This window comes from Girardinichthys multiradiatus, chromosome 20, assembly GCF_021462225.1.
Source record: "Girardinichthys multiradiatus isolate DD_20200921_A chromosome 20, DD_fGirMul_XY1, whole genome shotgun sequence".
NCBI lineage: Eukaryota > Metazoa > Chordata > Actinopteri > Cyprinodontiformes > Goodeidae > Girardinichthys > Girardinichthys multiradiatus.
In genome coordinates, this window is record NC_061812.1 from 29830772 (window position 1) to 29845996 (window position 15225).

General features: G+C 42.6%; 1 protein-coding gene across 3 annotated transcripts in view; it reads right to left on the bottom strand.

Annotated features, from left to right (window-relative positions):
• Positions 1 to 15225, bottom strand: part of LOC124856714 (low-density lipoprotein receptor-related protein 1-like) — a 149324-nt gene that overhangs the window by 11052 nt on the left and 123047 nt on the right. For 2 of the 3 annotated variants that reach the window (XM_047347471.1, XM_047347469.1), the window contains exons 42-75: positions 14422 to 14611; positions 14127 to 14331; positions 13792 to 13984; positions 12697 to 12822; positions 12248 to 12376; positions 12045 to 12164; positions 11707 to 11820; positions 11467 to 11616; positions 11183 to 11305; positions 10976 to 11092; positions 9823 to 9951; positions 9599 to 9721; positions 9361 to 9501; positions 8576 to 8763; positions 8053 to 8236; positions 7894 to 7979; positions 7678 to 7797; positions 7361 to 7548; positions 6546 to 6751; positions 6263 to 6451; positions 6032 to 6180; positions 5855 to 5948; positions 5628 to 5744; positions 5425 to 5544; positions 4416 to 4538; positions 4202 to 4327; positions 4006 to 4122; positions 3322 to 3428; positions 3096 to 3228; positions 2331 to 2453; positions 2106 to 2228; positions 817 to 957; positions 598 to 738; positions 389 to 508 (exon numbers count right to left, since the gene is read on the bottom strand). In XM_047347471.1, coding sequence (XP_047203427.1) covers positions 389 to 508; positions 598 to 738; positions 817 to 957; positions 2106 to 2228; positions 2331 to 2453; positions 3096 to 3228; positions 3322 to 3428; positions 4006 to 4122; positions 4202 to 4327; positions 4416 to 4538; positions 5425 to 5544; positions 5628 to 5744; positions 5855 to 5948; positions 6032 to 6180; positions 6263 to 6451; positions 6546 to 6751; positions 7361 to 7548; positions 7678 to 7797; positions 7894 to 7979; positions 8053 to 8236; positions 8576 to 8763; positions 9361 to 9501; positions 9599 to 9721; positions 9823 to 9951; positions 10976 to 11092; positions 11183 to 11305; positions 11467 to 11616; positions 11707 to 11820; positions 12045 to 12164; positions 12248 to 12376; positions 12697 to 12822; positions 13792 to 13984; positions 14127 to 14331; positions 14422 to 14611 — 4755 coding nt within the window. The remainder of the gene's footprint in view (positions 1 to 388; positions 509 to 597; positions 739 to 816; positions 958 to 2105; positions 2229 to 2330; positions 2454 to 3095; positions 3229 to 3321; positions 3429 to 4005; positions 4123 to 4201; positions 4328 to 4415; positions 4539 to 5424; positions 5545 to 5627; positions 5745 to 5854; positions 5949 to 6031; positions 6181 to 6262; positions 6452 to 6545; positions 6752 to 7360; positions 7549 to 7677; positions 7798 to 7893; positions 7980 to 8052; positions 8237 to 8575; positions 8764 to 9360; positions 9502 to 9598; positions 9722 to 9822; positions 9952 to 10975; positions 11093 to 11182; positions 11306 to 11466; positions 11617 to 11706; positions 11821 to 12044; positions 12165 to 12247; positions 12377 to 12696; positions 12823 to 13791; positions 13985 to 14126; positions 14332 to 14421; positions 14612 to 15225) is intronic. The other variant, XM_047347470.1, reaches the window with a different exon arrangement.

Here is a 15225-nt window from a genome sequence, read left to right on the forward strand (position 1 = left end):
GCTAATTTTGTGAGATAGGAATTTTGGGTTTTCATGAGCTGTATGCCAAAATCATCCGTATTAAGACAATAAAAGACCTGAAATATTTCAGTTAGTGTGCAATGAAACTAAAATATATGAATGTTAAATTTTCATCATGACATTATGGAAAATAATTAACTTTATCACAATATGCTAATATTTTGAGAAGGACCTGTATACTGAATTAATTATTTTCCATATTTCCAGACCTGGAAAATGCTAAAAGTACATTTTTAAGACTGTACAGCTACCTTGAATACACGACTTTCACTATTCGAATTACCTGAAGAAAATAACATTTTCACGATATTTTAATTTATTAAGATGCACTTGTATGTGTGTTTGCATGCAGACTTTTCAATCTCACCATCAGCCTTGCAGGTGTTATTTATTCTGCTGAAATGCTTGTGGCAGCTGCACTTGTGGGAGCCTTTGGTGTTGTTGCACATGTGGGAACAAACTCCAAACTGCTTGCACTCGTTCTTATCTGTGAAACATCCGAAGGCCATGTGGCCTGCGTTAGCCACAACATAAAGAGTCAAGTGAAACATTAAACTGGCTCTCAGGAATCTTTACCCTGGCATCTGTTCTGTCCGCTGGACTGGAAGCCGGGCTTGCAGGAGCAGAAGGAGACGGTGCCGTTGATGACACAGTGTGCTTCGTCACCATCTCCGCACATGGTCACGTTGCTGCGGCATTCACTCAGCGTTGTATCTGCTGGACATTAAACAGACAACACACAGTCAGCACCGATGACGTGTAATGGTCGTCATCGACAGTGAGGCCACAACGCACCTTTCTTATCGCAGCTCATTTCGTCAGATCCGTAGTCCTCACAGTCGTTGAAGTGGTTGCAGAGCAGATCGGTGCTGATGCAGCGACTGTTGGAGCACTGGAATTGGTTCTTCTGGCATAGTGGCGTCAACGGATGTGTTGCTGGAAAAAAGAAAGATGGGGTCACAATCGCAAATATGTTTTAGCCGGCTCATGAAAAAAAGAAATCAATCAAGGTAATGATGCTTCAGGCTCGAATTACACTGCAAGTGTTGGTAATCATCCCTAATTTATTTAGGTTTTGCTTTCAACAAGCCAGTCTTTCTGATAAACTTTAAAACTGTTCTTGATCAGTAGGTGTTCAGGCTTTCCGTAGCAACGCTTTTCTTTGGTCTCCGGTTGTTTTTTGTTTGACTCATTTGCTGTCCAGTACTTACACCAGATCATGGCAGCATATTCTGTGTGCAAAGAAATTGGACAACTGGAGGACAACACAGACCTAAAATACCATCTACAGGAGATTAACGGTATCCTATAAAATTATTGTTGCAATAATAGGAAAGAAAGTCAAGCATTAACTGGAGAGATGCACCATCCATCAGCCCTTTGGGAATCACCTTGTTGGTACTAAAATTACACTTTGTTAAACTGAGTTATGTTTACTTATTTCATAGATTCAGTTAAATAATTTGGGATAAACCATGTCCCTGTATCAGATTAATTGTAAGAAAGTACCTAAAGATCTTCAAGCTGTCTGTTATGTTTTAGCCTTTTTATGCCTGAATAAGTCAGAATTATTTCAGTTAAGTTTATTAATATAGCACCAATTCAAAAGAAACTTTATGCCAATTTTCAAAAACAAAACACAAAAAAGTCAAGTCAATCCAGTCATACAGACAGATTCCAAGTGAAGTTCATACATTCTAAACTGATCCCAGTTCTCAAACAATGCAAATAAGTTCAGTTTATTATTCGAATTGGTTAAAAGGTTTTCTGTCTAAGGAAACCCAGCAGATTGCACCGGGTCACTGTCTTGCAGTGTTCACTCCTCCTGGATGAGGATGTCGAATTAAGTGACTTTTGTGGTGAAAATCATCAGACACTGGTATTAAAATAATTTTCAGATAGCTTGAAGAAAAACTGATCTGATCAAGGTGCATTTAAAGGACAAGAAAGGCTGGTGATTGGAAGCAAAACATTTGAAATCAGGCATGACTCAAGACATTTGCACAGTATTATGCATCCAAAGGCCACATTGCAGTTGAAATGTTATAAATCAACGTCCTTTAAAAGAAGGTGAATTAACTCACGACAGTTGAGCTCGTCGCTGTTGTCCCCACAGTTGTTCACATCATCGCAGCGCTTTGAGACCGGCACGCACACCCGGTCGTTATGGCAACGAAACTGCCTCGTGGGTGGGCACAGGAACCTAACTGATGGAGCAACAGAGTGGAGCATTTGGGGAACAAAACATAAATAACTGCTGTAGAGTGGAGGAAGACAATGGTTGAAAGGTGAAATACAGCAAATCTCACCACACTCTGCTGGGCTTTCATCTGAATTGTCTCCACAGTCGTCCTCACCGTCACACATCCAGCGAAGAGGTTTACAAAGAGTGTTGTTGCACTGGAATTCCTCCTGGCTGCAGTGTCTACCCACTGAAACAGATGATATGTTACACTGCACATGTATTCATACACCTGACGTTGAAACCCCAACACTTTATTGTATTTTATTGGGATTTCACTTGATAGCAAACAGGAAGTAGCACATAATTGTGAATTTCTTCAATATCTTTTTTACAAATAAAAAGCTACATGTGTGTCCAACACGCCTGTGAAGATTATTCCCATCCTTGTCTCCAAAACAGTTAGGCTAAGTCAGAAAATCTTGCCACAGATTCCTGACTAGGCCATTCTAACACATGAATATGCTTTGATCTAAACCATTTAATCGTAGCTCTGTCTAGATGTTTAGTTATTGCCCAGCTGGAAATTAAACCTCCGCCCAGTCTGAACACTGACCAGCATGTCCACAGCAAGATGCTGCTACCACTATCTATGTGTCAATGTGGGGATAGTGTGTCCAGTGTTGTCTGCATTGCATTTTCCATGTAGGCCAAAAATATTGGTTTTGGTCACATCTGATCGAAGCACCTAATTGCACATGTTTGCTGTGACCCTACATGGTGAACTGCAAACAGGGCTTCTTTCATTATTTTATTTAATCTTTCCACTCTGACATGAAGTCCTGTGGGCAGGTTTTAGTCTCCTCCAGGAGGAAATCAGTGATCCTCTCACCACTACTGTCGCATTTCTCCTCATCACTTCCATCCATGCAGTCAACATCCGAATCACAGCGCCAGCGGATGGGAATGCAGTGGCCGTTTTTGCACTGGAACTGATCGCTGTCGCACTTCACATCACAGCCATCCTGAAGCAAATGTAGAGTGTTGCAGTTTTTTAGCATTCTCCTAGATTTTAAACAGTCCAAAGAGGAGAATGAGGGAAAACGTTTGAGCGATACCTCATCTGACCCATTGGCACAGTCGTGGTCCCCGTCGCACTTCCAGCGGCCAGCAATACAACGACCATTCGTGCAGGCAAACTCACTCTCTGAACACTTTCGAGGCACTGAGGGCAGAAAGAAGACAAGCTTTGAAGAATGTGTGAGGATAATAAGGAAAGCACACGAAGTAGAGGGAGCCAATAAGGAAAGGTTTAAGGAGTGGATAACTAGAGAAGCTGAGAATAGAACAGACAAAAAATATTAGGAGCAAGGCACAGTTGCATAAAATAAGGCATTTAAATTTTATTATAGGGTTGGTATCAGTGGGCAAAGAATGGAGGAGAAGGACTGCAGAAGAGATCACAAAAGCTGGAGAAGAAAAAAGCAAGACAGGGAATTTGGAGGTTGCGGTTGATCTGAAAGTGACAGCACCTACCTCTGGCTCACAGCAACAGGCCAGTGTGAAATGCAAAACAGACATGAGATGATGTGAGGTGTGCACAGAACTGATTAACTGAACAGAAACCAATCGAGGAGCTACAAAGGACAGAAAGTGAAGAGCGACACATTTCTTACCGCTTCTGCTTTTCTTCCAATGGTAAAGCTCATGCAGAGTTACAAATAAGGTGGTTTTCATTCACACTATGAGCTGTGCTTGTGGCTGTGCATCTTCAGAGGGTAACAAAAATACAGAGAACCTACCACACTTCTCCTCATCTGAGTTGTCCCCACAGTCGTTGTCGTAGTCGCACTGCCAGCGGCCGGGCACACAACGGTTGTTTTTGCACCGAAACTGGTAAGGCTCGCATGTTCGCTCGTCTGTGCACAAACAGGAATGGTCAGGCTGTGCAGAGCGACATCAAACACTTTCAGCCCCCATGGCAGAGCCTTTCCTTACCACACTCATCTTTGGGTTCGTCTGAGGCGTCCCCGCAGTCCGCCTCGCCATCGCACTTCCAGAGTGCCGGGATGCAACGGCCCGAGTCCTTGCAGCGGAACTCGTCCATGCCACACGTCATTTGAGCTGCGATGGGAAGGGGGACACAAACATTTCTACACACTCAAAGTAAGCAGATATATTATCATTGTTTTATTTTAAAGGCTTATCTTACTGCAGTTGGCGGGCTCATCAGATCCATCCACGCAGTCATTGTCCCGATCACATACCCACACTCTCGGGATGCAGCGCTTACTCATGGCACACTGGAACTGGTTGGGAGCACATGTGACGTCCGCTGCAAACGTAACACACGCATGTGAGTAATTATCACAAAGCTAAATAGGAACAAACGGTCTATTTCAACACAAAATTCTGTTTTTTGTTCAATTTGAGTCAAAATAACGTAGCATTTCATCTAATCTATTTTTTATCAGTAAATGTAATTGCAGTTGCTTTATATATATGATATGGACCGTAAGCAGGCTAAAGGGAGGCTCATAACCTGCAAAGATGCTCATTTACAGACAGTTTGAGTGAGTGGAAGAAAATGTTGTTTTATGAAAAAACTATTGGTACCCCTGCAGTCAGTCCCTTGCACAACCCTGTTATGGCAGTGGAAGAGCACTTAGTGTCCCCCTGTAAGGTTTCACAAGGTTGTAGCATACAGAGAAACAGATATTTGACTGTTCCTCCTTCCACAATCTTTATAGGCCAGTCGTTCCTAAAGTTAGAATCAGGACTCCACTGCGGGTCGCAAATCAATATGTTGGGGCTGGTGATCCTCCAAAATATTAATGGTAAAGCATATTTACGCTAGTAATGTTGGAAGACATAAAAGGAACAACACTTCTAAATAAATAAAGGCAGCATCTTGGATGTTGATGCTGTTTCTGGTGTTATAATACCCCTATTTAACTGACTAAGTATTATACTCAACTCATTGGACCATTAGTCTCTTCCACTGTTATTTTTAGGTCAGACGCTGTACAGTTTAAGAATCACTATTTGAGATAATCTATAGTCCTAGAACCATGTTTTTTTCCTCTCACTCCATAGGTTTTCTTAAAGATTTAGCTCTGGGGGCTGAGATAATGATTGAAGGTAGATTTTTACACATACTGTATATACGCTAATCTAATTAACTATAAAAACTAATCTAATAAACATCAGAGATGACTTACGGCAGTCCTTTTCATCCTCTCCATCCCCGCAGTTGTCCTGGCCGTTGCACCGGAAGATTACCGGGATACATCGATTGGGGTGGGTACACTTGAACTGATTCGGCAGGCACACATGAATGTCTGAGAAAACGAAGTCCATAAACATTGAGGAGCATAGGGAGAAAAGTGTAAACACGTGATTATATGTGTGCGAATGTATATACCGCAGTTGGCTTCGTCAGAGTTGTCCTGACAATCGTTGTCTCCATCACAGATGTAGGCAGGGTTGGTGCAGATGCCCGTGCCGCACTGAAACTGGCCCGGTTTGCACTTAAACTCAGCTGCAGGGGAGACCACACACAGCACGTCATTACAATAGGTTACTCTTAAAACAAAAACAAAAAAATGTAACAGAAATAGACCATAAATAGTAGGCTGGCTAATCACTTACGGCAGTCGGCAGGTTCGTCTGAGCGATCCCCACAATCATCCTCTGTGTCACACTTCCACCAAAATGGAATGCACTTGTCGTTTTTGCAGACAAACTTAAGGAACAGATTATAAACATTCTTTTTTTCTATTTGTTAACATGTAAAACCAAGCTTTGCACACCTTTGCACAATCTTACCTGGCTCGCAGTGCAATTGGACAGACACTGTTTGCCATCAGAGGCCAGGTAAAAGTTGGTGGGGCATGCACACTTGTAGCCCCCACCAGGTGAGAGCAAACACAGGTTACTGCAGCCGCCGTTGTTTATCTGACACGGGTGGCCTACCACTGAGGAAGACAAAAGGGAATGTAAAAGGGAACGATGAAATCAGACAGAGACACGGACATTAAAAAAGGGACCTGTTTGTACCATCAGGCTGGCGATACGGGTGGAATACATGGATGTCCATTGGCCTGTGCAGGGTGCTGATCAGCATGGTCTTGTTGGTTCCCTGTGTCTTATGAGCTCTGTTGATAGACTTTGTCTCCCAGTCTGTCCAGTAGATGTACTCCTCAAACAGAGTCATGGCAAAGATGTGGGGAATATCCTGAGACAGGACTGCAGGAGTGCACACACACATACGGGACAACTCAAGACGAGGAAAAAGCATTAAAAATGAAGTTAAAAGTTATTGTAATGATCTGTGTGTTACCTGTGTGTCTGTTGGTTCCATCCATGCTTGTAAACGCGATGTAGTCTTCTCGAGCGTCCGCCCAGTAGATGCGGTCATTGATAAAGTCCAGGGCTAAGCCGTTAGGCCAGGTGATCTTATCCTTAATGATGACACTCCTGTTCATGCCGTCCATCCCGATCCTCCCAATGTGAGGGTTGTCACCCCAGTCAGACCAGTACAAGTACCTTTCAGGGAACACCGTCAGCATTACTGTTATTGTTTGTACAGTGCCTTCCAGGATTGTCCTGCTTTTAGCTCAATCCATCATCCTTTTAGCTCTGACCAACTCGCCTGTTCCTAATGAAGAAAAACATCCCCACACCATGATGCTGCCACCATCATATTTCATCTTAGAGAAAAATTTGTCAGGTGTTAATTTTTCTCCACTCAAAGCATTTTTGTGTAAAGCTAAAGAAAGATTTTAATCTTAACAGAGCCGCTTCCAACAGATTTGCCGTGTCCCCAGTAGATTTTAACCACAACTTAATTTAGCTTTCTTTCAACAATGCCTTTCTTCTGTCCACTTTTCCATAAAAAGGACTGATTGCAAATGCAGGCCACACTTTTCCGATATTTATTAAACAACCGTTAAACAACCCTTTTTCAGCTTCCCAATCATTCACTACTTTCTGCTGTTCTTTTACATTAAATCCCAATAAAATACTCTGAACTGCATTGTTGTAACTTGACAAAATGTACTTTTGGCAATACATATAAATAATTATTATAATGCATATAAATAATAATAATCACAGTAGAGACGGAGAACCAGTTTGGCTCATGATCGCTCTTACCCATAGCGAACATCCACAGCAATAGCACGTGGCTCCCTCAGACCGCTATTGACCAGAACCGTACGGTATGCTCCATTCAGCTTTGACACCTCAATAGTGTCCCGACCCTTATCACACCAGTACAGGTTTCCTCCGACCCAGTCCACTGCCAGACCGTCAGGATTGTTGAGCAATGTGCGGTGAAGAACCTGACAGATGAACATGGATGGGTTTAATTATTTCTTCTGCATGCACACACACATCCATGAGGATGATGTTAAGGATGGTGGGTTTAATCATCCTCTTATCTTTCAAAAACAAGATGCTGCAACACCAACCTGAACGTTGCTGCCGTTGATGTGCATCCGTCGGATCATGCTGCCCTGCGTGTTGACATCTGTCCAATAAATCATCTGCTGGCGATAGTCGAAGTCCAGAGCCACGGCATTGTTTAAGCCCTATCAACAGCACAGGATCCGCCTTAGTCTTAGAACAGGAGAAACTTCTGCAGGATAGTTTTTTTTAAAGCTCATTAAAGGGATACTATGCCTTACTTGTTTGAGCAGTGTATAGTTGGAGCCATCCAAATTGAGCTTCCTCAGGTAATAGCGGTTGGCAAAGATGAGGTACGGCTCCTCGTCTGCAGGTTGGTAGCACATATGAGAGGATTTGCCAACACTTGGCTGACTGTTATTAAATTGTTGCTTTCTTACCAGAGACGGATTTGCATATGGTTGGGTTTTCGGGACTGAGCTGGAAACCCTCCACGCACAGACAATGGTAACTCCCATGAGTGTTGATGCAGCGCTGCGTGCAGGGATAAGAGGTCGTGCATTCATCTATGTCCACGCAGGTCTTCCTATCATCTTTGAGACGGAAGCCCGGGTGGCATCGGCACTGTTAGGAAGCCAAGGAAAGATCTGGTAAAGCAACCGACTCTACACATCCATGGGGCTCCTACAAATGCTTCCTGTCAAACCATTAGAAGTATAAATACAAAAGCTGTGAAGCAGAACTGTGAACTTAGAGGATCTATTTTTTAAAGAGGTCAGGCTTTAAATAACTTGAGTGGGGGGATGAAGAAAGGAAGGAAGGAAGAAAGGAACGATCTTTTAAAAATAGGACAGAGAATAAATGACACACAGTTTTCCATATTCATTTTACTTCTTCCTATCATAAGTTAATCAAGTTCCAGACCTTCCAGACCTGGACATGGACATCCTGCTAATCGCTCACCTTGAAGCCTTTTTTCAGGTCCTCACAGAGCTGCGAGCAGCCACTCAGTTTACTGTTCAGACACTCATTGATGAAGCAGTTCAACTCATCAGAACCATCCCCGCAGTCATCCTTATGGTTACAGAGCAGAGCCTCAGCGATGCACTTTCCATTACTGCAGGCGTACGCGCTGTCATTGCATTTCTTTTCTGTTCAGTGAGACAGAGAAATTACATGATAAACAAGCGGAGAGAAAACTTCATTCACGCTGATAAAATGTCAAAGCTGATGTTATTTCTGGTATGTCGAGAGATCTTTCCAGCTGCCAGATATTCTCAGTTTTCTTCCTTTTAAAAGATTTTATTTGATTGAATATTCAGTGGTTTGTAGCTTTTCTATTCCTTTCTGTGCTTTATTGTTGTTTGTACTTTATATTCAAATAAAACAGATTCCAACTTTTCTATTTTAATTACCTTTACATACCTGGGAAAATCAGATTCTTATGAATAAAGATTTTCTTGTCAAATTGTCCTGCCCAAGACACACAAGTGCTATTGTGCCCTTACACTTTTATAAGCAAATAATATTCAGTACCCACATTAGCATGCATACTTGTGAATTAACAAATAAAAATAATAAAAGCAGCTGGTTTTTCAGTAATTTTTTCTCATTTTACTGCATTACTCACGTGTCTATGTTACAAAGAATATACTGAGCAGCATTAAAAACTTGCAACAAGTTTTAATTTTCTAATGAATAAGTTCTAAGAAATAAAAACAAATACGGTGTTTCTGTGCACATCTAACCTGGACTTAAACAGCGAGGGTTTTTCGGTGCTTCATCTGAATGGTCATGGCAGTCAAACTCTCCATCACACTCCCAGGACTTATGGAGCAGACAGCTTCCGTTAGAGCAGCGGAAACTGTCAGGACCACATGGTGGGTAGTCTGTGGTGACAACCAGCGAGTGTATTCAAATAAAAGTGTCAGGAGAAGAAGGGAGTGGTTAAATGACTGGCCCATTAGGTGTGAGACGACCACTTACTGCACTCCGGGGACTCATCGGAGCCGTCTCTGCAGTCTCTGTCATGGTCACACACGAAGTGTTTGGGGATACACTCGCGGCTCTGGCACATGAACTCGTCAGCGCTGCATGTGTCGTTGAAGACTGAGACACAGAAACATTTGGGGACAGAACAAGATAAGCCATTTATGTCTTGCTCCAACAGAGCAGGATAGCTAAGGGTTTCAGCCCCAGTTCTCGCTCACCACATCCTGCTGTGACGCTCTCGTCGGCCCCATCGGCGCAGTCTTTGTCGCCGTCGCACTTCCAGCGCTGAGGAATGCACACATTTGATCCAGGACAGCGAAATGTCTCTGGACTGCAAGTTTTATTCTCTATAAAAGAAATTGTATAGCTCAGGCACATGTACAAGGACTCTTATTAAATGTTTGAAATAAAGAAATAATACATAGTCTTCAAAATGATTTACAAAACAAATAAGTCAGAAAATATTCTAAGACATTTTTTTATTTTCTTTGCAAACTGATCTGAACCATTCCCTGTAGCCGTGGCTGTATACTCAGGGTCATTGCCTTGCTGGAGGGTCAACTTCCAGCCATGGCCTTACGTCTTTTGCAGCCTAAAACATGGAGGCCCCCATGGCCTCCATGACTGCCTTCTACTAGGCTCCATCTATCCTCCTATCAACTCTGACCTGCTTTCCTGTCCCTGAAGAAAAAAAGCTTACCCACAGCATGATGCTACCGCCATCATATTTTGTTGTAGGAATGCTGTGTTCAGGGTGATGTGCAGTGTTGGTTTTAATCCACACATATCTTTTCTAATAGTAGGCCAAAGAGGCTTTAATTTTGGTCTCATCTGATAGCTTCCTCAAACTGTTTGCTGTGTCCATGTGGCTTGTAACAAACTGTAAACAGGATTTCTTCAAGGTTTCTTTCAACAAGCGCTTTCCTTTTGCTGCTTCTCTACAGAAACCAAAATTGTGTTTTTCCTAACTAACAGATATCCTGTTATTATGCCCCCTGAGCTGTGGATCTCTGCACCTCATCCAGAGTTACTATGGGCTTCTTGGGTGCTTCCTGTGAGATGTTCAAAGCTGGAGATATTTTATAACATAGCCAGGCTTTAAACTTCTTCACCACCTTCTCCTATCTCTGTTGTGTTTCTTGGTCTCCACCAGAGTTTTGTTCACTAATGTTCCCTAACAAATCCCTGAGGATCTTCCAAGCCAGTGGGCTGAACTGTATTTTATTTAGGGGTATAAGAATATAGGGGCTGAACATAGATGCACGCCATAATTTTCTGATTTTAATTCTTAAATCACTTCAGTACGATATGAATATTACAAAATGCAAATATATTGTTTTTGTAATGGGACAAAATATATCTAGTACTTACTGCAGTGAACGCCCTCGTCGCTGCCGTCACCGCAGTCATCAGCGCCGTCACAAACCCAGCGGCTGTAAATACAGCGGTGGTTCTTACACTCAAACTGCGACGGTGAGCAGACCTTATCTACAAAACCACAGATAGAGGTATGAAAGAGGAATTACTCCTGCAGAAAACTAAAAATTCAGCCGGATTTGAGCTTTTTTCAGTTCATACCGCATTTATTTTCGTCAGCACCGTTCTCACAGTCATTTTCACCGTCACACGTCCAGCTCATCGGGATGCAGCGGCCGCTCGGGCATTCAAAGAAGGGTAAGGGACACTTGGTCCTACCGGTCCCTGACAGTGACAAAGTTAAAGATAAACTCCTCAGCATGAGGGGAAAGTGGTTTTTCAAAGGAAATGACTTTTAATGCTACAGATTAATAAAAAATTATCTGTCTTTGGGTATAATATAAACATAGATTCTTGACCTATCAGCAGAGGAAAATGAAAAATACCCGGGCAGTTCCTTTCATCTGAGAAGTCCCCGCAGTCATTGGCTCCGTCACATTGCCATGAGGGGGCGTAGCAGAGGGTGGTGAACTCACACTTCTGAAAGATCACACTCTTCACTCCCAGATGGAAGTAAGAGGAGCAGTCCGTGGGAGCTTCACAAAGAAAATCAATCAAAAACTGACGCCTTTGAGCAACGTGCTGAGATTTGCACTGAAAACATATTATCGATTGTATCAACTTACGACAGTTCATTTCATCACTCGCGTCCTCACAGTCCACCTTCTGGTTACACTTGCTGGAGTTGGAGATGCAGCTTCCGTCTCGGCACTGGAACTGATCAACTGAGCACAACGTGGCTGACACACGTGGGGGAAGGAGACGATGTTTGGGTTAATTAGCAGTCAGAACACACAATAAAGCATTCTGTTAGTGAAAGAACTGCAAAAATGCGCAAAGGTTTGGAGCCTCTCCCAGTATCTTCATACTTTGGTTTCAAGAAGCCAAGCCTCATACAATCCTTTAAAGGGATTTTCATCAACAGTTCTCCCCACTTTCTCAAAGTATTCCATAGTAGACTCACTGTTACAGAAGACTTCATCCGAATTGTCTCCACAGTCATCCTGCCCGTTGCACCAGGAGCTGTGCCCAACACAGTGGCCATTCACGCACCGCCTGTAGCCCTTCTTGCACACACGATTGGCTGAGAACCAGAAAGAAATTAGGTGAAATTACAAATGTCAGAAAGAAAAATAAAACATTGAACAGAGGAAAGATTGTCCTCACCACAGTAGGACTGTTTCTCGTCAGACTTGTCTTTGCAGTGAGCCATGCCATCGCAAGTCAGAGTGTAGTTGATGCAGTCTCCGTTTCCACACTCAAACTCATCAACGCCGGTACATGTGGAGTTCATGCCTGAGGCACAAACAAGGAAAAGCCAAGGATGAAAGACTTGAAATTAAACCAATTTAAAAACTAATGTACTATTTTATAATTCTAAACAGAAATGTAACTGTTTTTTGACATATATATTTATAAAATTATTAATTGCAAACTCTTCCCTCAGTTTTTACTTTATTAAGTTATGATCAGTAAACAGAAGAGAAAAATTAGCAGATTTGGGAAAACATCCTCCTAAAATAAAATTTAGTAAAAAGATTTAGGGTGCATGAGTGCTTGATTGTGAAACCACAGATGTTAAGACTTAGTTTTAATGAATGTGGCTCTCGTCGTACCAGTACAGGTGTTATCTTCCAAAAGCTTTCGGTCGCCACGGCAGCTGCAGGTAACTCTTCCTTCAGAGCTCAGCAGACACAGGTCCTGACATCCTCCATTATGGACGCGGCACAAAGAGAACTCACCTGCGCAAATATGTAGGTTGTTGGAAGCACACAAAGCTGTAAATGCTATTGAGACCTTGCTCTCTACGGCAGTACATTTTATCATATAATACAGGATCCAAATAGAGGATGTACAGTTTTCTCATACACGAAGATCGAGGCTTCGGCTCAAGATATCTACAAGCACTTTATTCCTATCTAGAATGAACATTGGGGACTTGATTTTAATTGTTGGTAAATTTCTTAAGTTTTAGCTTTTTATTTCATAATACAATGTCATCCACCATTATTACCACCCTATGGTAAAGATGAGTACAAAACCCTAAAAATAAATAATAATAATGGGGTGTTGATGACCCCAGGATGCTGCTGCTGTGCTCTAGCAGTGAGATTCTTACCATCTTCCTCAGTGTGTGTGGCAGCTAGATAAATAAAATTACTCATCCAGGAATGTTTGTTATAGTTTCTGTACTTTGAACCATTTCACTTCTTGCTCTAAATGTAGATATAGACTAGTTTAGGCAACTAGCTATTTTCTTGTAGCCAAAGGCCTGTTCTCTTGTCCATCCCATTTTGAAGAGCTGTCAACAGAGCCTCTGCGTCACGTCATTAAAGGTTGGATTATTTCAAGGCTCGCATGTCTTTATCAGTCTAGCTTAAAAATGTAGTGGACATTGTAGGTTATTTTGCTTTAGGAAGAAAGTCCTTGTTTTTCTCGGTACACTTTATCATGGTGAGATTATCAAATCAATCTTTTCTTGTCATTTTGTGGTTTTATGGTTCATACACACTAACACATGACAAGGCTTTATCATTGTAACAAGATATAGGAAACATTTAAAAACAAAAAGGGTTAAGTGATTAAGTTTAATAGACCAGACATTTCTGCAGCTTTTACCCTTCAGCTATGGTCACGCGTGCAGAGAGCTGCAATCAATGATAAAACAATTACTCTGAGCACTCCACACATCTCGCTGAACCCTGACTTACAGCTGTTAGTGTCATTGGCCACCGCAACAATGCCCATGGGCTGCTGGGGGATGTCAGCTCGCAACACCTTCATTTCGCCCCCGGTGTATTTGTCGGCCCGAAGCACAGCCCTCTTGACCCAGTCCGTCCAGAAGATGTAGTCTCCAAATACAGCCAGGCCAAACGGATGGGCCGGCTCTTTCTTCAGCACCACCTGGAGTAGAAACAATTTTGATCATCAGCTGATCAGGAAATCACAACCACACTACTACTACTACTACTACAACTACTAATAGTAATAATAAGACGACAGCTACTGGCCCAGCCAGACAAAGGTCTGAGATTTGAACACTTACGTATCTCTGACTGCCATCATACTCGCAGCGCTCAATCTTGTCAAGAGTGGCATCAGACAAGTAAAGCTTTTCAGCCCGGTGGTCAATGGCCAGCCCGTTGGGGGTTCTGATATCTGTGCCGATGATCACCAGCACGTTAGAACCAGTCAGCGTGGCACGCATGACGCTGGGAGAGTGCTCATTCCAGTTGGTCCAAAACATCAGGCTATAGGCAGAGATCCAGTTAAACAAACATGGACAGTGTTACAGTGTTATGTCCAAATAAGTGAACATTAGGAACCGAAGAAGTTCTGACCCCTGACACTCATCAAGCACGAAGGCCCTCGGGTGGTCGTCTCCCGACATGCTGACCACGGTGTTCCGGTCAACGGCGCCCCAGCGGCTTTGGTCCACAGTGTGACGGGTGATGGTTGAGGTAGTGTAGCTGGTCCAGTATAACATATCCCAGCCCCTGTGGTATGCCAAGCCCTCCACAGAGCCCACATCTGACACAGAATGGAGAAGGCAGGGAGAAAGATGGAAAAGAGAGGTAGGAAGGAGAATGCAGAACGAGAAGCAAGTCAGTCACAGATTATGTTCAAATGCCAAATGTAGTCCTCTGGTTGCAGGTAAGTGTTGATTGACTGTTGTCTGGCATCAGAGTCACAACTGGACCTGGCAGCTTGTTATAAAAGGGAGTAATATGTCATTCAAGGCTTTTATCCAACAAATAGCAATGCTAACAGTTCACAAGCTTGTGGGTTATTTTTCTATTACACTACATCATCAACAGCTGAGAAGAGGTCATTTTCGGTTTCGCAGCCTTGAAATGAGCAAAAGATTGTGATTTTTCAGCCAGCAGGGAGGAGGTAGAGTACACCAGAGGGATGCATGATAGAGGAACACAAAGTTCAGACAGAGAACATCTGTGCTGCCACTGAGAAACATTCACACATGCACACTTAAAAGGTTTCCTAAAGAGGACAACTGTTCCAAAATAGACATTCAGCTTCTTGACTAGCTCCTTTTATTTCATGGTTCTTACACATTTGGATGGATGGATGGATGGATGGATGGATAACAGTACAAATATTTTACTATACTCTGTATTTTTCCATAC